The 22,272-nt window shown below is 45.6% G+C and overlaps 2 protein-coding genes across 2 annotated transcripts; one reads left to right on the top strand and one right to left on the bottom strand.

Moving 5' to 3' along the window:
• Nucleotides 1–11,539: 11,539 nt before the first annotated feature.
• On the bottom strand, nt 11,540–13,085 carry LOC147986613 (uncharacterized). The gene is made up of 4 exons (XM_087542085.1): nt 12,561–13,085; nt 12,024–12,474; nt 11,719–11,942; nt 11,540–11,611 (listed from the first exon to the last, which is right to left on the bottom strand). Exons 1-4 carry the CDS (start codon nt 13,083–13,085, stop codon nt 11,540–11,542), a joined length of 1,272 nt encoding a protein of 423 aa, XP_087398211.1.
• An 8,398-nt stretch (nt 13,086–21,483) lies between these two features.
• On the top strand, nt 21,484–21,975 carry LOC147986612 (uncharacterized). Its single transcript, XM_087542084.1, has one exon. The coding sequence runs from the start codon at nt 21,484–21,486 to the stop codon at nt 21,973–21,975; it is 492 nt and encodes a 163-aa protein (XP_087398210.1).
• The last annotated feature ends 297 nt before the right edge of the window (nt 21,976–22,272 follow it).

The following is a 22,272-nucleotide window of genomic DNA, read 5'->3' as shown; positions in this document are numbered from 1 at the left end:
ACTCGGTCAGGGATCTCGTTCAGTCGAGTCATCAGGGATTCCAGGTCATTATGAAGCGTCGCCCCCGGCCAAAGCGATGAGTCAATTCGGGAGACTACCTCCTTCAGGCACGCGAGGTAGCTTGTGGTGCTGGCGATACGGGACTCTAGTCGGAGCACGTTCATTGCAGTTTCGTCGTAGACTGGAGAAGCGATAGGGTCCAGACCCGTCTTGACCCTTCCAGTTTCCTCGTCGAAGTCTTGACAGAATTCTGCAGCCAAAAATTAGTCAATCGACCGAGCAAGATCCGATCGCAAGCATCAGCACAGTCGGATTAAAAGAAATACCTTCCAGCGTGAGATAAAGCTTCTTGGCAAGAGTCCTCAGATAAGCTTCCGTGTCATTCCTCTTGCGGATCGTAGACTCCAACTTTTCATTTAGGACGACCTTGTCCTTCTTCAGACTAGTCACCTCGCGGTTAGCTTCATTAAGACAAGATTTCAGTTTGGTCACCTCTCCTTCCAGCGTTCCGATTGAGGCAAGCTTCTGGTCTGCGAGAGCAATTTTTTCTTGGGCTTCTTTTTGCGTGGAGCGAGGTCCGAGTCCTTCTTCTCCAGAGCCAACTTCATTTTCTCTGCAAAAGAAACAATCGAATCAAAGAAGAGATCAAAGAAATATATTGAAAGTCAGTCGACAGTCAGTTACCTTCCATACCAGCGGCTTCGTCTTGAGCTTTCTTCAGATTCTGCTGAGCTAATTCCAAGTCGAGGTTGAGTTGCCTCTGCTTCTCCTCAAGTTCAGCAAACTTAGAAATAAGAGTACAAGACTTCTACAGAAGGCAAAAGACGGATCAGACGATAAGATCAAAGGTTGTTTACTTCCGAGTGAATAAAACCTAAAGAAGTTCGCTTAGACCCCAGTCGACTGCACACAGTCGACTGCGGTCTCAGGGGCTACACCCAGCGGGTGCACATGGCGTGCCCCCGCTGACTAAAAAAAGCTGTTCAGACCCCAGTCGACTGCCAGCAGTCGACTGCGGTCTCGGGGACTACACCCAGTGGGTGCACTTGGCGTGCCCCCACCGGTTCAGCTCCCACTCGACCGGCCCGCCTGAGTTGAGTGTAAGGAGTAAAAAAGAAAAGAAAGGAGAACTCAGACCCCAGTCGACTGCCAGCAGTCGACCGCGGTCTCGAGGACTACACCTAGTGGGTGCACTTAGTGTGCCCCCACCGGTTCAGACCCCACTCGCCCAGACCGAGTGGAAAATTGAAACTACCAAAAACAACAAAACACCTAGTGGGTGCTCTAATTCGACGCAAACAACAACAGATTATGTAGAAGAAGATTTTTTTGAGTAACACTTCCTCACAAAGCAAAAACAGTCGGAAAGTCTTCTCACCTGGACATTGGCCCGAAGGGCAGCACTGGTGTCGTAGGCAGCCTGGCTGTTCTCATGCACCGTCTTCACCGGCTCCATCATCATGTCAGCCTGTCGAATGGCTTCCGCAGCCGCTTCCGTCTGGTTGTCCGAGACGGGGTAGCTGGTGAAAAAGTGAGCAGTCGACCCAGATGCGGCGGCTTGGAGCTCCATGGTGTGGAGTTGGACGACTGAGGGAATCACAGGTGCAGTCGGCGGCGTGGGGTGCTCACTCGACAAAGGTGCAGCGAAGGTCACAGAAGCCTGCCCGCGTCTTTAGGTTGACGGACGGGAGGTGTCGTAGTGGGTTCTTGCCGAGACATCCTACCAGCGGCTACCTTCTTGCTCTTCCTGGGCTTAAGAGCCACATCTTCATCGTCATCTGGAAGATCGATGACATTGGGTCGAGATGCAAGGCAGATCATTCGACCCCAAGTGAGCCACTCGAACGCAATCGACCAAAGAATCAAGAACAAAATCGCAAGAGTTTATACCTGGGTTGGAGGTTACCGCATCTTCCATTTCCTCATCCCGGTATTGGAGAGAAGAGGTTCGTGATGTAGCAGCACTGCAAAGACCCGCATTCAATCGGTTATGTCCGGTTAATCGAGTTAACGAAAAAAGACAAGTCAGATGGTTACCCGGAGATAGTAGGAACAGTCACTTTGATCCTGAGCAAAGCTTTTGGCAGTTTGGAGGAGGTGGCTTTCGGTGCTGGAGGCGGCACAACTTTGTACTACTTTGGAGCCTTCTCAGTCGGCGTTAGGGAAGACGTCCTGGGACGCTTCGAAGACTGTCCAGTCGGTGCAGCCACCAAGTTCGGAGCGCTCGCCGGGTCGTGAGCGTGTTTGGATCTCCTCTCCCTGCGAGGAGGCGAGTCGACTTCTTTGTCATCAGTCGATTCGTCGCTCTCCTCGTCCTCCTCGGCATCCGAGTGCTCCTCGCCTCTCTTGCCCCTGCTCGCTTCTTCCTCGGCGTCTTGGTCCTGTACTCCATTGGGCATTGAGTACATGTCGATGAGGGCCTGAAAAGACAACGATCAAAGGAAATTCAATCGACCATAAACAAGATATCACACGGTGAATCAGAAAGATACTTGATAAAACAGAATTATACCTGCACCGGCTGGTGCGAGTTGTCGAATGGAATCACCCTCCTAGACCCCCGAGGGTTGTCTTTGTTGTTGGTGATCCCCATCAACCACTTCTCCAAGGTATCCTCACTGACATCCTCCGGGTGGATCCGTGTGGAATCCTCGAGCCCAGAGTACATCCACATCGGATGATCATGCGCCTGAAGCGGTTGGATGCGTCGACCGAGGAAGACCTCCAGCAGGTCCATCCCAGTCACCCCGTCGCGGACGAGTTGGACGACCCGCTCGACCAACACCTTGACCTACGCCTTCTCTTCTGGAACTACCTTCAGGGGGCAGGCTTCTCTACTCGAGCCAAGGAAAAGGGAGGAAGTCCAGTCGACTGACCCGGGGTCGGCTGATCCTTGCAGTAGAACCAAGTCGACTGCCAGCCCTGGACCTAGTCAGGAAGAATCATGGCTGGGAAAGTACTCTTGCTCCTCATCTGGATCCCCAGACCCCCGCACATCTAGATCACTTGTGTCTTCTCGTCACTCGACTTGGCCTTTTTGACCGACTGGGAGCGACATGTGAAGATGTGTTTGAAAATACCCCAGTGCGGTCGACAGCCCAAGAAGTTTTCACACATCGACACGAAAGCGGCCAGATAGACTATGGTGCTTGGAGTGAAATGGTGGAGTTGAGCCCCAAAGAAGTTCAAAAAACCCCGGAAGAAAGGATGGGGAGGCAGTGAGAATCCGCGATCTACGTGGGTGGCGAGGAGAACACTCTCACCCTCCCTTGGTTACGGCTCGGTTTCGTTCCCCTGGAGCCGTGCCGACTTGTGGGGGATCAGACCCCCTCCACCAGGTCGTCGAGGTCGTCCTGGGTGATTGTCGAGCGGATCCAGTCGCCCTGGATCCAGCCCGGCGGTAGGCCGGATCTCGACGAGGACCCGCCCCGGCTAGTCCGCGTGCCCTTTGCCTTCGCGGTCGCCTTCTTCGCGCGCTCCAGCGCCACCGTCTTCTCTTTCCCCATGGCGACGGATCGAGCCCGAGCGAGAGTCCGGCGGCGAGAGCAGAAGCGAGCACGACGGAGAGATTGGGAGAAGAAGAAGAGAGAATGGGAGCGCACGGGGCAGAGGCCTGGTCCGGGGCCTTTTATAAGGTCATCACCCAAGTGACTGACTGGTGGACCCAGGCGATCTAAACAAATCCCGCAACAGTTGCGCGCGCAGTACGTGGTGAAAAAGGTGGCACGGGGATTGAGGAGACTTGCCTAATCCGTCCCGATAACCTCGGTTCCGCCCGTCTGGCGCACTTCCCAAAATTCGAATCCCGCAAGATCCGCGGAGAGCAGAACAACCTGTCAGACTGAAGACAAACATCCTCTACATCATCATTTGGAATTCTACCATGAAAATTCACTCGACAAAAACCGAGAATGGACCAAGGCGACTAAGAAAGGAGTTGACGTCGTCACCTCAACTCATTGTTCCAGAACAAGATATACTCATAACACAAAGAATGGGTCAGAAGTGTTCCCAACTCCTTCCCCACTCAAACCCTGATCCATTCGGGGGCTAATGATGAAGCTATGTACCTAGGGTAGGGTCATGGATCTGTCCAACATACCCTCCCCAAGGACATCTCTACAAAGAATCAGAAGCTGTCGAAGAGAAACCATCATCCACTCGACCGTGAAGATGTACTCACTCGACCACCTTGAAGACACTCGACCACCAGAAGATGAGAAACCCTCCACTCTGCAACGGTCACGACTTAAACCATAGCTTTATGGGCATTTACTACACTTTACTGCAGACATTACCAGTAACGCTCCTCCTTTATGAACATTGAACCCTGTGTAACGGAGGGGAGCAGGGGTCCTGGCGCACTCTATATAAGCCAACCCCCTCCTCTGGGACAAGGGTTCGCACTTTCTGTAATTCACACACATATATTTAGTCGACCGCCTCCGGGCTCCGAGACGTAGGGCTGTTACTTCCTTCGAGAAGGGCCTGAACTCGTAAAACTCGTGTGTACAACTCCTCCATAGCTAGGATCTTGCCTCTACATTCCTACCCCCCTATTCTACTGTCAGTCTTAGAACCACGACAGGGATATCAGGTCTTAGATGTTTAGGTTTGGCTGCGATGTCTGTTTAGTATTAGGCCCAAGCTATCAGCGCCCCTTCATCAATTGGATAGGTATATTGACAGTTGTTGCTTAGACGGTGGCTTTAGTTTTGCTGTTGTATGACTTTGTAAGGTCTTGTGAGAATAATTAATAAAGTGGCCGTATGCATTGCCCAGATGCAGAGGCCGGGGGTTATCCTCCTTTTCTAAAAAAAGATAGCTATGATGGGCTTCCTTGGAAAAAAGTGCAACACTAGCACATCCCACTCCAATGCATACCACAACACCGTATGGAGAAAATTGACCTTAATCAACTTAACAGAAAGGTCTAGTACAAAATAGATCCTAATCAGTCTTAAAACATGCATATGTCTCGATGTATTGTAAACTTCATCTCAGCACTTAAGGATGCACATGTCATGATAGAAACATAAAAAAAGACATCACGGTAAATGAATATGAAATGGGAGAAATGACATGTAGAGAATTATTTTATTTAACACACTACAAACATTTAAATATCTAACATAAAAATTGGCATATCCAATTGTTCCTCAGGTTGCAATACAAGAATAATATTCTTTCAATGTGCATCAATCAAGATTTAGAATAGTTTCTTGTCAAGCAACATGTGCTCTATTACCAGTAGCCCTCAAAACTTCTTAAAAAATAACTTCACCTAGATTGACTTCATAGTATTTTAAGTGTGATTCTTTTGATCTGGTCTACAAAAACATGGACGGATAATTATCTCTCAGGTTACTTAATGGATATGCAATAAATGTATGATAAATGTGCATACTCCTATTTTGCGAATGATTGCAGCACATACCTATATATTTTGATCTGCGTGATGACATACAAACAATATTGTGTATAATTAGTAGAATAGAAGCTTTTGAAGAGTCATCAGTTGAGAGCAATTAAAAACAAAAATTAAACATTAAAGAGTTCCCCTGAGGCTGGTCATAGTGAGGAGTAACTTATACTAGTGTCATGCATATTACACTAGTCTAAGTTACTACCTCTATAGTGCAAAGTAACATAGTACTAGTATCATAGATTGCTTCATTTATTAGCTCATAGACTCATTTTGCCTCAGAAAGTGCTATGTTACAGTAACATATTATGTTATCACAAACACCTTTTTCATCATTAAATAGTCGCCACATAAGTAAAATTGTCTTGGGATGTGTTAAGTTACTACCTAAGTTATCCCCACTATGGCTAGCCTAACAATCGCCAAACCATTCTTAAAATATTTATTCATACCTTAATATTTGTGCACTCTTTTATTCTTGGGTCAATAGTATCATAAACTCCATCTGGTGGTAGTCATGCCATAAGTCTTACATTAAGGTTGCATAGAGAGCCTTGTCACACAAGCATAAAAAAGGATTTCAATATGTAGGGAACATCAAATTTTTAGGGGTGGCAAATCAATCATTTTTAGGGAAAATTATGTTGTCCCAAGGATGACAATTTCCTTTAGCAAACATGACAAGATCCGCCATGTTCAGTTTTTTGCCTAGATTTGTTGTTCTTGCCAAAAGAAATTTCCATCCTTGATACAACGTAAATTGCCAAAAGAATATTATAATTTGCCACCCCTAAAAATCTGATGTCCAATTTTTAATATTATCGATAAAAAATCTTGAACGACCACCGCGATTCATCGAGTGCCATCCCAGCCCCTGCAGAATCAACAACTACATCAGACATACGGAACACGTGAAATGCAATCTAACAGACTTCCTCGCACTAACTGAAAGTACGTGTAGTCTCCATGTGTGGTTTTGGTAATTAATGACAATCCTAACGGACTAATGTTTGTATTGAGATATTCATTTCAAGAAAAGTTCCATTTGCAATGCATGAAGATTGGATGAATTGAAAATGTTTGTTCCATGGTGATGCAAGGAGATCGAATGGATCCGGAATGAATGCCATAAACATATAGTTGTGCATAAAGATTGAGCTCAATGATTGGATCAAATATGATCAAGATGAATTACATATTTTGAACATGTGATCTATATGGAGTTCATTGAGGATCTCAGAGGTTCTCATGATTAGGCTTATGAGCTAAACCATGATGGATCAAGATCTTGGGATAATAATTAATGAGAATAATTCAACATATGGCTAGAAGATAGGATCATGATAAGCTCATATGTTGAGTCATGGATTATTATGTCTTGAAGTAAGTAATTCAAGTGAAAAATTCATCGTGCCTCTCAAGAGACTAAGTTGGAGCATCAAAACGAATAAGTAATGGCCAATATGATATTCTTGGAGAAACTTAATATGGTCATGGTGAATTGAGATATTGGTGATCATGTCTTGAAGCAATCAAGCATAGTGAAGAGATCAATAGGGCCTTCAAGATAGCACGATTAATCATGGAGCAAAGATAAATTTTGACCAAGATGAAGATCAAAGACTGAACTCAGGGATGGTCATCACACAAGCGCAAATAATGTACCACATGCGATCTTGTGGTATGGTAAGTAATTGTCAATTACACTTTATGTACTAACCCATACTATGTGTTTCCTATATCTAAATGGGTAAGGTGATTCTCTTGGGCTTGGCTCAAGAGAAAGATTCCAAGTCCATGAGAGTATGACATCAAGTGATGATGATCACGGTTGACAAGGGCAAGCTCAAGATAAGCATCTCAAAGGATTGCATGCTTGAAGCTTGTGGATGATCACATGATGGACATGTGAAGATAGAATGCAATGAAATGATCCCCGCATGGCTTATGGGGGAGCTATTTGAAGTCTTCACCAAATCTCATGATGAAGGTTATGCATCCATCTTGAGCCAAGAATAAATGTCAACATCAAGCTCAAGTGGAATGCTCAAGTCAAAGGTATTAGTACGTTTGGTTGTCGTTACATGGATCAACAACAATTGGAAAAGATATATGCCCAAGAATGGATTTTCGAAGGCTATCTGGTGTAGCTATTTTATGATTCTTGAGTTATAGGGATCCCGCAATGTTAAGAGGGGATCAAAGGGTTTCATGATGGACTTGCTCAAGTTAGTGTCTCCTACACACAATTCCACTCCGATCGTATACATATATATCTTTATCCAAAGCCAAAAGGGTTCCCAAAATTCTATGTTCAAACCTCTACATACAGTGCACCCTGGTTGATCTTTGGTGGTTATCTATGTGAGGACCTGGATTTTTTCAATAGCTTAAAAACAAGCCCAAGATCATTAAAACTGGAGTCCGTATGAGAAAGTTATGCATGTTTTACTATCGGGGCATCTGCAATTTTTTTATTGGCCGGATGTCCGGGCTCCGGGGACGCCTCGGATGTCCGGGATCCTCCTGGAAATCTGGCCGCCTATGTCTAGAACCCATGTTTAAATGTTGGTTGCGCCCGTCGGATGCCTGACACTCCGGATGTCTGGGACCTCGTGGCAGGCCAGATGTTAGGGCGCTGTACATTGACCTTGTTTTTCTGTGTGTTCGTGTCCACACTTCACAGCCTCCAGATGTCCCTCCTCCGCCCGAATGTCTGGCCTGACACAACCACTTACTCACAAACGACTAGTTTTCTAGCCTTGATATTTATACCCCTCTATCAATCTGGTAGAGGGTTAACCACTCAAACAAAAAGAACCCTAGAACACCCAAGTGTCTCCCTCTCATTTCTCCTACACCAAATCTTAGATCGCGAAGAGATTCATGAGAGTTCTTGAGAGATTTTCCAATCAAGCGATAGATCCACTCCTGCTCCCTCTTGTGACCAAAGGAACTCATGATTTGAGCAAGTCTCAAGCATTTCTCCCTTGATCTTATTACTCTTGGAGGTTGGAGACTCCTAGACGGTACAAGTGCTCCAGTGAGGAATCAACTTGTGATTTGCCCCCAAAAAGTGTTTGAAGGTTTGGAAGCCGCCTCAAGGTCTACCACTAGTGGTTGAGAAATGTCTGGTGTTGTTTCAAAGGGAGAATAGGGTGAGCCTTCGTGGCGTTGGTGTGCCTTTGTGGTAACATCCACCTCTCTAACGGTGACTAGCTTCCCTCCAAGGAAGTGAACATTGTGATACAAGAACAACGTGTGGTTTACTTTGGTCTCTTGAATTTGCATTCACTATATATTGTTGTGCTCATTATATTGTGTTTGCTAGTTCACTCATAGAGATTATTTAGGCCTACACTTTATATTCCGCAATTCATACTTGCTCCTATTGATATATCTTGTGATTAGTGTGAATTGCTAACTTGTGTCATACACTTCCATATCTTGTGATATTGCTCAAGTAAGTTTCTGTAACTTACTTGTGATTGCTAGTATATTTAGGATTTGTGCTTGAAAAGTATCCTCTTAGTTTATTTCCGCATCAGGATAAAGCCAAATTCATAGAAGTTTTTAAAATGCCTATTCACCCCCCTTTAGGCGACATAGTGGTCCTTTCAATTGGTATCAGAGCAATGTCTCTCTTTATTAGGCATCACCGCCTAGAGAGTATTGATGTCGACTGGTGATTTAGTGCACAACAACACTTTTGATTTTGATGGCACAAATTATCACCTATGGAAAATTTTCATGCTTTGTCACTTTTGGGCCATGGGCCCAAATGCTTTGTGAATTGTTCTTGTAGGAATTTCTATTGTAAAGGACGGTCCTTTTCCGTCTATTGCGGATAAGTATCTTGATTGTGATGCTTCTGTTATCATTCATGAAGCTATATCCTTTGAAGTGTTTAAGGTAGTCACAAGTTGCAAATCGGCTCATGAGACTTGGACCAAACTTGAAGATATATATGGTGGATCCAATCTTGATGAACATAATATTCTTTGGGAGAGTTAATGGAGGAATGCTCCACAATTTTAAATCATGAAGAGCTTTCTACAATTTCCACCTCCAATTACTTGGACACTTCATCATCTTTCTCTTCGCTAGAAATATCTTGTGATGATGGTGTTAAGCTCATTATTGATAATCATGCAGAGAAACTGCCTTTAATGACGGCTGTTTCCGAGCGGCTTTATGACTATATGAGCCATCAAGGCAAACCGGGTGGAAAAAGCTTCCTCTGTGAGTTTAAACATGTCATTAATTAAAGCTAATTTGGCGGATATTATCAGCACCTTTGACATTCTGAATAAGGGAGTGAATCGCGTAGTTTAGATGTTTAATATCAATCGTGCCAAGGCAAAAACCCATGATAATCTTGTATACTAGAGGTTGTACCTTAGAAATTCTTAATGACGACACCGAAAAGCCGTCTGGGCTTCAGAGCCAAATTGGGGGAGGAGACCAACCGGCTAGTTGGTAATAGTAGTAATTTGCAGATCTAGGTTCAACGGATTTAGATCGCTGCAACCTCCTCCCGTGTTGCATGTCTGACCCCCGCCCCCTCCCCCCACTCGAGGGACACGGATGGTGCTCCAACCCTAGCCACCGCCGCCGGGGCCGACCCCCTCCATCCCTTCGTCGCCGGAGGACGCCACCGGCCTGTGCCCGGTGGCCGATGGCGGTGGCGGGGGTTCTCCTCGCTCCCGTGACTCAGGGGTGGTGCGGACCCCCTATGCGCGTGGAGGCGCGACCGATCTAGCGAAGCGGCGGCGACGGTTGCGACAACGACGACGATGACTGCGGCGGTGTCAGCCGATCTAGCGCAGTGGCGGCAATGGCTGCGGCGACGGTGGCGGAGGCCATTCCTGCCTCGTGGCGGGCGATCTATGCTGCGGCAGCACGTCATCCGGCCTTGGATCGGCGGCGGCATCGAGGACCTGGTGGACTGCTTGGCGGCACCTCCGATTAGATCTAATCTGGCCGGTGCATCCGGCGATGGTGGTCATCTTCTCCGTCGGAGGTGGCCGGCCAAAGGCTGGGTGGTCGGATCTCAAGATTCGTCATCTAGTCATGGCTGCGAGTTGGGAGACAGAATTGCCGGTGAAAACCGAGCCGACGGCAGGCAATGGCAGCATTCTGCGCCGTTATCTTGATGAAGACATCGTCGTGTGACTACTGTCGACCCACTCGTGTTGCTCCGGGGGAAACCCTAGGTTCTGGTTTTCCAGATCGGACGATAGCGGCACTTCGGTGTCGTTTCTCTCTTGGGAGCATCGTTTGTGGAGTGGCGCTGGAAGTCAGAGGTAGGAGGTGGAGTGGCTTCGTCTTGCACGGAGCTTCAGTGGAGATGTCAAGTCATGCCTGGCCGACAGGTGCTACGCTTTGTCATGCCTAGTCGGCAGGTGCTACGCACGACAAATCTTCCAAAGACGTCAGGCTGTGTCGGCTGGTGGTACTTGACGGCATGGTGCTGAGGTGTACCAGCGGCGACCGCGACGTGCTCAGCAGTTCGCGCGTAGGGAGGTGGTGGCGTTGGGCGCCGTGGTGACGTCGATGGCAGCTAGACCGGGCAATGATGATGCGTCCATACAGCTCTGAAGTGGAGTGGTGGCAGTTGGCGACGGCGGCCTCCGAGAGCGCGCCGGACTGGTGTGTGCCCCGTACCCGGCAAGTGGCTTGGTTGGGGCCTCAGGTCTTAGATGTTAGGTTTGGTTGCGAGGTCTGTTGTATTAGGCCTGGACTATCAGCATCCCTTCATCAATTGGATAGAAGTAGCGACAGATGTTGTCTAGACGATGGATTCAGACTTACTGTTGTATTTTTTTTGTAAGGTTTTGTGTGAATAATTAATAAAGTGGCTGCATGCATCTCGACGATGCAGAGGCGGAGGTCTTACTCCTTAAAAAAAGGTTCAACGGATTTATGATATGCGTACGATTTAGCATACGAGCATCCATAGTCTACGGTTTCTCTACCAAAAGAGAACATTCATGGTCCACGTTCAACAAGGGGCTAAAATGACTTCGGCAAGCGTAGAATTTTTCTTCCTCTTATTCATCTGATGAACTGCAAGAGTAGGTCTCGTAGCCATAGCTCTGGCGACGCAGCTTCTTATTCTCGAGGAAGAAACACAGAGGTGAGAGCTTTGCGAGTTACCAAGGCAGCTTTCAGCAGCTCCAGAACCTGAAGGTTCAGCAACACATTCACAGTTAGCGAACCTGGGGTTTTATGGTCCGAGAGAGTTTTATGATTTGTAGCCTAATATGTATATACTGAGAGAGAATCACAACCTGGGGTTTTGTGAGAGCGATTTGTTTCTCCACGAGGTCCTTTCGCTGAGTCTTGGCTACACTGACAACCTGCAGAGTGCTTGCCAAGGACAGAGGAAGAACTTGCAGATCATCGGTCACCATAAATTTCCGAGCCTCCTGCTTCACATATCCTTCTCCATTGTCACGTTCTCCACTTGGTGACTTTGGATCGCACCCAGGATTGTCTGTCGTTCTTGCATTTTCTGGGAAATGTTGACGAGGACGATTAGGATGCCGAAATTCCCGGTGAAAATAATCAGTATATATGCAGTTAGCTTCCTTACCTGGATCCTGTTCTTCAACTTGTAGCAACTTACTAGTACTGCAACCAAAGAAGGGTGCCAACTTTGGGGACAGTAGCGAGATCCGGCATTCTGATCTCATGCATTCCTGAGCACTGCCATCTATGCTGCCGTACAGATTGTCAACACATCCTTTTGATGCGCACTTACCATATGTCTTCATGATGGATCCTAGTGGTATGCATAGTAGGCCAAAAAGAAGGTCCACAAAATTGGCACCAACTTCTGCGTACAGCACCGATGAGTTGTTCTTCGTCTGAAGAACCTTTATCTTGACATCGTTCAGGCTGGGATCGGCATCATTTCCTCGTTCAAGATACACGTTCTCGGTGAGAATATCAATGGCGGAATCATCGGCCGCGATAGCAGAATCGAAGTAGTGAGCAGTTAAAGCGTTCTTGGACGTTAATGATCTCTTAAGCAGGCTAATCATCTGTAACAGATAGATCACACATAAGTCACGTACGCGAAGACAGTATATTGCAAGCGTCTGAAAAAACAGAGGTCAGATATGCAAACCTTGTCTGAACTAAGGTGGAGAGTCCTCTGCTCTAGACTGGAGGGATCCTGCACGTCAAACCTGTCGAAAAGGGTCAACATGAGAGACGTCGATGCCGGTGCCACAAGGAAATCATCGGTGACGATGAACTTCACGTCGCCTTTGACAAAAACCCCGGCGTCGGAACCAGCAGTAGCTGCAGCAGAGCTCTCCGGCCTCTTCCCGTCGCGCTTGGTGCCGTCGACTCTGACACTGAGTTGGCAAAATTGCTGCGCCGCAGCGTTGATGGGCTTGAGCAGCATCGCCTTGCAGGCTTCAGTTCTGAAGAAATCGGCGGGGAGCCCCTTCACGCTCTTGTAGATCTCGTCGAGGCATCCGACCTGGGACTGCTTGCCGAGGAGGCGACCGACGGTGCCGAGAGGCAGCGTGAGGAAGCCCAACAGCACGTCGACGAACTCCTTGCCGGACTCCGCGAAGATCACCCTGCTCCTCTCCCTGTCCACGAATACCTTCACCTCGATCGTCGGATCTACTCTCGCCGCCATGGTGGAGGTGATCCGGTGAAGTGCGTGTGTTGCGGAGCGTCGTCTTGGGGATTAAATGTGGAGAATGTGTTGTGCAGCCCAAACGGCAAGCATTACGAGTAGTGAAGTCGGAGCAGTTCTTTGTCGGAATTAGACTTGATGATTTTTTTTTTTTGAAACTGACTTGATGATTTTGATGGGACTCATTCTTCGAATTATTTTCAACGGGGGAGTGGAAAGGGTTCATCCATCTAGCGTTACGAATTTTAACGGTTTTGCTAATGAACAGGTGCCTGATTTTTTTCTTTCGTCTCAGTCACTTTTGTATGTGCATATGTGCGCGCGCGCGTGTGCGTATGTGTGTGTGCATGTGCCTGCGTCTATGCACGTGTGCCCATGTTTGTGTCTATGCGCGCGGAACCACGTCAACGTTGACGATTAGTCTTGAACTTAAATGTAGGTTTCTAGGTATAATGTGTCGGCGGCTTGTTCTGGCGACCGCAATGATCGTTCGGTTGTTCATGGATCTCGATGTAATTTTATTATGTTTGGGGTGCTTTGTATTTTTGATGAATCTTTATAATAAATCTAATAATTTCACAAAAAAATTATAATACAGATATATACAGTAAAAATTTCATTATGTGGACAGTGCACCGAAAACGACTCTTTCTGTTGGTTGAGAGGAGTGGAGAGAAATGCAGAGTGTTGTCATGATGTAGCCAACCATCATCTGGAATGGTTTCGACCTTACATAGATGCAAACAATTGGTCGAAATTGCCCACAGGAAAAGTAGATTGTACTCCCTCTGTAAACTAATATAAGAGTGTTTAGATAACTAAAATAGTAATCTAAACGCTCTTATATTAGTTTACGGAGGGAGTACTACATTAGTGAACTTACAAATCTTAGCTCAAAATTTTGTGGAAGGAAAGGTGAATCGATTCCATCTAGATATAATTCTAGAATGGTCCTTCACAGATTTCTTTTGAAGGGTTTATTTTAAAGCAGCAGATGCTTCTCTTGTTGTTTTTTTTTCAAACAGAGGGGACAAGATACATGCTATTTGCGCTACTACACTTCAGGTTTTAAAGAAAATCAATTATATATATAAGACAATGGCAGACATATGTTACATTCAGATGAAAATTTAATCTGCCAATGGATTGAAATTTGAAACCTTAAGTCATGTGATCTTAGTAGCTTATGCCTGGATTAGTCTACTTTTGTAAAGTGTCTGCTAATTGAAATTTAAATATTTAAAGAAATGAGATATTCATTCATTGGATAATCTATGGATCAATTGGAGCAAACACTAATGAAAGGGAGTAGGGGACTAAGGGATCTGGACCATTCCAATGGTAGAGAATTCCATTGAGCTTTGATGGCGGTGAAGCGAGGTATAGATAAAATAGTCGGTATTTTATAATATGTGAATGGAAACCATATTCTCGAAAGAAGTTTTTGCCCAACCAAATAAAATACACAACCAAATGATACAAGATGGTGAGGAAGCCCGTATACCATGTCGAACCCAAGATAGCCTGATCACGGAGGATCCTGGGAAAAAGTACATGAAGGACTGCTTACAACTCCGCGCTACACCCCGTAACACCTAAGCTTCTCTACAACGCCCCCGGGAGGGAGAACGGCGCAAAGAATCACCGATGTTGAGTCCACAACAGACAAAGGTTTTCACCTGAAACCCAACCACAGAGAGGAGCACCATGACAACATCTTCAAGAAGAGATCAGCGCCCTCGAGTGTCGCCGTCATCGGCGACAAAGCGCGAATCTTTCGCTCGGTAGCTCCCTGTGCCACCACAAGGCCTACAGGACAAGCATGACAAGATCAGAACTTCAGATCTGATTGGGGCACGCTGCCATAGACAGAGAGCGTCCGAGCCATCCGTCGCTTCACCTCCTGCCGCCCACGCAAGCATGAGGGAAAGCCACCACCTCCATCATGGTACCCGCCAGAGAGCCAACCATGTGGACCACTATCCGAGGTTGTCGCCTCCCCATCCACGTCTAAAACACCACAACCTGCCCACACCATGGTAGGAGTAAAATGTTTCTCCTTTCAATCCAAGCCTGTTTAAACGTCTCAAACGTATCTATAATTTTTGATTGTGTCATACAATTATAATATCACTTTTGAATAATTTTTATTACAATTTTATTATTTTTTCCTGGATTACCTATTAACTCAGTGCACATAGTCCGTTGTTGTTGTTATTAATTTTTTTTGCATGTTTCCGATTTATCAAGAAATCAATATCTACGAAGCTCAAAATACCATGGTGATTTACGATGATTTTTCCAAGTATGGAAGATTCCAGAAAGTACTGGGAGGAGCCAGGGACTATAGCCCTTGCCCCCACGCGACCTAGCCAGGTGGCCAGGGGCCTACTCACATGAGGTGGCCGTGTGGGCCCCCTAGCCCCGCCTTATGTTGATTCCTTTGCCATTAATCCAATTTTCTCGAAACCCTCCATACCATTTTTTTGATATTTTTTCGGTGCCGCATGTTCCTATTCCGTGTAGATCCAATCTGCAGGCTTGTTCGGAGTCATCTTCATCACTTTGCAGCCACCATGAACATGTATGAGTAGTTTCCTTATGACCTTAGGGTCCATACCAGTAGCTACAGAGCATCCTCTCTCCCTTGTGATTCAATACAAAGTTCACGTGAGCTGCCTCAAATGACCGGGGTTAGTATGATTTAATCGATGGTTATGTTTGTTGGGATATGATGAGTTGTCACTTTATGATTGATTGTTTGTTGAATTATATTGAATATTTTGAAATTTCTTTGCTGCATAATTAAGTAGCCATGTATGTTCCTATCTATTTATCGTCTCTGGCCAAGATTGATAGCTAGTTCTTCAAAGGAAGTTGCGCATGATAGTGGGTACAATCTTGGGGTGAATTTGACCCCAGTGACAATAAGGGATTGAACACGTATTGTATTGTTGTCACTAAGGATAAATGATGGTTTCTTTATTACACTTACATGATAGTTTTATTCTCTACATTATGTCATCATACTTATTGCAATGCTTTGTTTAATATAAACTTAATACTTCGATATGCATGCTCGATAGCGGTCTTGGGGTGAAGTATAAGTTATAGATTGATACATCTCAAATGTATCTGTAATTTTTTATTATGTCATACTATTATAACTAGATGATATCCCACGCGTTGTGGCGGGACATTTGTTTGCGATAACATTAGTGCGTTAACTTGTACCTTATTCTTTTTCTAAGCGTGGAAGCATGAAACATGTCAAATGGAGAGCAAGTACTGACTAATACTTTTCAGTAACTATAATTATTATTATTATACAACAACAAATTTTGTAGTTTTTCCAAGTCTGACAAACATGTGGAACTACATCCATAATTTGGCCAATAGAGAGCAATCAATCAATATATCATCAGATATCACTATATACAAAAAATGGACATCTGAAGATTCTGCTAGCCTTAAAGACTACATCTTGCAAAAAATACATGTTTGGTAGGTCTACATGCATCCTTGCTTCAAGCTTTCTCTCAAAGTTCCGCACTTCTGCTAGCCTCAAAGACTATATGTACATCGTGCAAAAAATACATGGATGACAGGTCATTGCTTCAAGCTTTCTCTAACAGTGTGAATTATTCATAGGCTTTATGGCTTATTGTAAATAAGTGGACAGATAAAAATTGGAAGATAGGCGGAGGAGGGAAAAAGAGATATAACGACAAATTTAGCAGAGGAAATCCTGAGCTCAACTCATTTGGTATGTATTCAGCAGACTTAAAAAATGAAACAAAAAAAATCTTTTCCATTGCAAGATATATATGTTTTCCTAATAGGCAAGAAATGATGGCTGACAATATTAGTATTGAAGAAGAAACATGTATTAGTAACAACAGTAAATTGACAGAGAACGACAACCGCATGATCTTGGCACAAAGGGTTCAACATGTTATTGGACAATGTCACGGATTTAAACATCGAGAATATTTACCCTGCACAAATACATTACTTACCAGCTTGTTTAAGTCATCATATCATGCATTTCCTAGGCGTTCGATTAATCCAAATATCGAACAATAGAGTTGTTGCTGCTAGATCAAAGTAGTTTCTTACCAAGGAAGACATAAAGTTATGCACCAATATAATGAAAGAAATAATGTACGACAATATATATTTATGCTCATAAGGAAATATATAGAAATTTAAATGTTTTAGTTTCTGTCAAAGAAAGAAAGATAGAAGAAGCAGGATCAAGCATAGACCTACCAGATCGTATGACGGCCATCGGATGTTCAGTCCTGTCATTCTTCGCAACCACGCCACTTCATGGGCTGAGACTCATTAAGATTGCTTCCACGACATGCACACGATGTATGAGAACTCAGATCCTAGAATATATTTATTTTCTTGATTTACAACATTGTTGATGGAGGTGAAATTTGGTGGTCATTAGGATATATTGTGAATGTCCCATGAGTATGTTCTTGACTCTTGGATACGAAGAAAAGAACAGGGGGACAACATTAGTGATAAAGATATCGGTGGATTCAAAAGATATAAATTGTGAGGGGAATAAGTTATTACATACAAATTTTCAGATTTGGGTACCAGATCGACATGGAGCGTATGTACCAAATCTAGCGGAATAGTTCTAGAGACCACAATTCAAGCATAAGGAATCCTATATAGCAACAAAGTATGAAACTGTTGTTCGGCCAACATGTGACAACCATAAAAGCCACAAACAGTAAACTAAAACGGATGACAAAAACCTAATCAGTGTGTCCATTTTAAGATAATTATCTATGACAAAAGAGGAACATTGTTCATATACATAAACTGTCCACCTTATAATTCCATGTGTAGATATATCTAGCAATCAAATTACTTGCCTCTATAGTCTTGGCTGAAATGATACAATATATTTAATTTACCGCTAACAAACAATCATGTGAAAAACTTTCGCCCACTTTAGTATGAAATTTTGGCAAATAATTGATTTGCATGCCAGCAAGTAAGGACCCTGAAAAATCAAAAAAGAAACTCATTCATATCTAATCTACCAGATGCTTATGCTGAACCCTAAAACAAAGGACAATAAGGTTGTAACCTACGTTGCACGGATACTTGGATACATATCGGATACGCGATACGGGGATACACCCGATACGTCAATTTTCTAAAAACATGGATACGGGGATACGTTTTTATACACATATTACATATATTAATTATTAAAAATATGAAAGAAAAAAAAGGATCTTCTAGGTCAAAGCATGACTCAATAGGATTACCCCCTTTCTTTTCTTACACTTGGTCCACTTCCATTAATTGATAGTGGGATTTCCCTAGGTTTCCTATTTCACTCAGTGCATCGACTCTCTCTTGCTCACCTTTCAATTGAACTAGAACATTGACAAACATGTTTTGACATGAACTCACACTCATGTTGGGAATCTTCAAAAAGTGTGCCTTTACCACTGAGGGGATTTCACATCAAGCGAGGGGTTTCAGGTATCCAAAACGTATCGCAAAAGTATCCTAGGAGTATCACACATTATTTTAATTTTTTTAAATCAAAAAAATCAAGGGATACTTATGGGATACGTATCGGGCCGTATCGGGGCGGTATTCGAGTATCGGGGCAATATCTGGCTGGATACGTGCACTTTCTAAAGTATCTGCGCAACGTAGGTTGTAACCATTGGATCTGAAGATAATACAGCAATAATTAAATTGTACCACAGAGGGAACTGTTACATGAAGAATCATAAGAATTATCCATCTCAAGTCTAAATGAGATATACAGGAATCTTAAGAACTGCATGTTTTCACTGAATCCAACCAGAATTCAGATTTGGGTGCATGCAGCTACTCGAGTCAATGGGAATTCAGAGTTTTCGCTAGATGCAAGGGAATGCAACAAATTTATATACACGGTTCCATAGCAGTGAATGTATTCACCCTTGTATGAACAAAGCAACCAGTGGCGGAGCCAGGGGGCGAGCAGGGGCGCCCCCCCCCCCCCCCCCCACTTATGGGATACGTATCGGGCCGTATCGGGGCGGTATTCGAGTATCGGGGCAATATCTGGCTGGATACGTGCACTTTCTAAAGTATCTGCGCAACGTAGGTTGTAACCATTGGATCTGAAGATAATACAGCAATAATTAAATTGTACCACAGAGGGAACTGTTACATGAAGAATCATAAGAATTATCCATCTCAAGTCTAAATGAGATATACAGGAATCTTAAGAACTGCATGTTTTCACTGAATCCAACCAGAATTCAGATTTGGGTGCATGCAGCTACTCGAGTCAATGGGAATTCAGAGTTTTCGCTAGATGCAAGGGAATGCAACAAATTTATATACACGGTTCCATAGCAGTGAATGTATTCACCCTTGTATGAACAAAGCAACCAGTGGCGGAGCCAGGGGGCGAGCAGGGGCGCCCCCCCCCCCCCCCCCCCCCCCTACGGAACATTTGTACGCAGCCGTTAATTAGCGATAGGATTTGTAGGTACAACGTGCTTGGGCCCCCTTATCTTTACGTGAATTCTAGAGAAAGGAAAAAGGCCCACATACAAGCCCATTAGTTAGTTGTTTTCTAAGTCCATGCCAAGCAGATTAGACGATTCGTCTAAAAAAGAGAGCAGATTAGACGATTGGCCTCCGCCAAGTCTCCTGGCGCTACGCATTATCTCCGTGATTAGGGTGAGCGTGGATTAGCGATGCGCCGTTGCCGTCCTGTATGCCTTCGCCGCCGCCTGCCTCTAATAAGATTTGATCCATACGATGACGACAACACAGGCTGCTTCACTCATAATTTTTCTGGCTCTAGCCAACGAACCAGACAAGGTAAACACATCACACCATCTACTAATCTCTCTCAATTCTCATCTTGTATCATGTTGAACTTCTACATGGGATTTTAGTTATTTTGGTTGTGTAATTTCTGCATCGCTGCGCTAGGGTATAGGCACCTGCAGTCGCTAGAAAGCTTGGATCCGTGAATGCTTCGCCGAGCATTCGTAAATAGTGATGGTTGTCACGTGCTTGCGAACGACGACCAGCCGATCTGCTTCGACCTAGCTGTATGCCTGTATAGGGAATAAGGAGGGGCTGGATTTAATTCTCTAGGTATGTATTCTGGCTATGTTTTGCTAACTAAACAAGAAAATTTCCTAACAAAATCAGTGATGATATATGCCGTTCAAACCTATATAAAGGCAAACTAAAAGCCAACCATTTGATAATACAAGATTATTCTAGCTAGTTCATATATATCAAATTTTCACATGACAATGTTTTCTAGCATTGGCATTTCATATTTTATTTCACAATAGCTTGATTATCAACTTTGTCTTCTTGGTGCGTATGCGGAATTGTTGACCATGTTAGCCATGCTCCAGCTGCAAGATTTTTTGTGTGTGTCTAGGCAAACCTAAATGCGAATGATACTTCAATATAAAACTATTAGGTAATATATGAGGCACAAAATATTTTCTGGCTTCATCACCATCCGGCCCCTGTATGCCTAAATCCTGGCTCCGCCCAACAAACGTATGAGAATATGGCATCGTATCCAAAATTAGTGGTATAGCAGCAAGACAATAGATAAGGATTGGAGGGGGCGGAGGGTGTTCTGGACAAACCTGATACATTAGAGATTTGTCCCATCTAGCTTCATTGCCTCTGCCACACTACGCCATGACCCCCTGCTTCTCTATCCTTCATAGCCGCCACATGCCTTATCCTTCTCATCCCCCTCGAATTCGTCGAGCGGCGGCGGGCGGAAGGAGCCGAGCAGTGGCTGCTGGGCGCAGTGCTAGCAGCCGCCGATCTAGCGTGGATGGCAATCTTGGAGCCGGCTTCTTGTACCAGTGTCACATATGTGAACCAAGAAGAAGGAGCGGAGGAGGCTGGACTGGTTGGGGATTAAAAAGTGGAAGTGGAAGGGGAACACGAACGGGCGGCTGCGTTGGTGCTACCGTTCTTGGAAGGTGAGAGCATCTCCAACAGTCGCGCCAAAAGACGCGCGCGGGGTAAATTAGCTTTATAGCGCGCGCGGGATGTTTACGCGCGCTCCAGCGGTGGCGCGAAACTAGTGCGCGCGGGAAACAATTGCGCGCGCGGGAAAAGGCGGCCGCTCGCGCGCTACATTTGGCGCGCCGCGTCTGGCGCGCCTATAAATTGCAGCTCCTCCGCTGCTCTCTCCATCGCCCTTTGCCGCTCTCTCTGTCTCTCCATCGCCCCCTGCCGCGCTCTGCCGCCGACATGCCACCACCGCGCCACGATGCCGCCTCGGCGCCGGGGAGATACGGGCTACCGCGACGTCCGCGTGCATCCGTCCGGCACCTAGTCCGCCGAGATTCGGTCGGGCGGCGGCATGCGACTCCATCTCGAAACTTTCGACACCGCCCAGGAGGGCGCCCGCGCGTACGACGCTGCGGCGTGGGGCCTCCTGCGGTCCCGTCAGGACATGAATTTCGTCGACGTGGCGACGCGGGAGCGCGCACAGGAGTTGGCGCCTTTCCCGCGGTTTCTCACTGACGAGGATCATCGCAAGCACCGGAGGCGGGAGCATCGTCTTAGGCTGGCCGAGATGGACGAGCAAGCCATGGCGCTGTGGAGTCATCGCTTCCCAGAAGACACCAACGAGGAACCGTTCTTCGCCCAGAGGAGGGCGAGGAGGGCGAAGAGGAGAGAGGAGCGAGCCGATTATCGCGAGGACAAGCGAACGCGGAAGGCGGTCGCTAAATACAACCAAGCGCTAGGAGATGCGTCCTCCTGGAACTCCGGCGACGAGCGGTTCCTTGACGCCTACGCTCCGACGTCGGAGGAGGACATCACTGAGACAGAGTCCGAGTCGGACGAGTAGTAGTAGGAGAACTATCTACAAAACCAAATATGTAGTAGGAGAACTATCTACGAAACCAAATATGTAATAGAAAACACTGAAATATAGCGCGCCTGCTGGAGCGGCGTGGGCGCGCTTTAATTTGCGGCGGCCGCTGGAGCCAGCGCACCGCTGCGCGCAAAAGTTGGCTAACCCAGCGCTGTATCGCGAATTTTAGCGCGCGGCGTGTTGTGCGGATGTTGGAGATGCTCTGAGTTGAGGAAGGTGGAGCGAGTGCAATGCAGGATGCGCGGCTGCGGGTGAGGGAAAAACAGGGTT

Source organism: Triticum urartu, chromosome 2A (assembly GCF_056163025.1).
Source record: "Triticum urartu cultivar PI428250 chromosome 2A, HENAU_Tu73, whole genome shotgun sequence".
Taxonomy (NCBI): Eukaryota; Viridiplantae; Streptophyta; class Magnoliopsida; order Poales; family Poaceae; genus Triticum; species Triticum urartu.
This window is presented reverse-complemented; position numbering and strand designations above follow the sequence as displayed.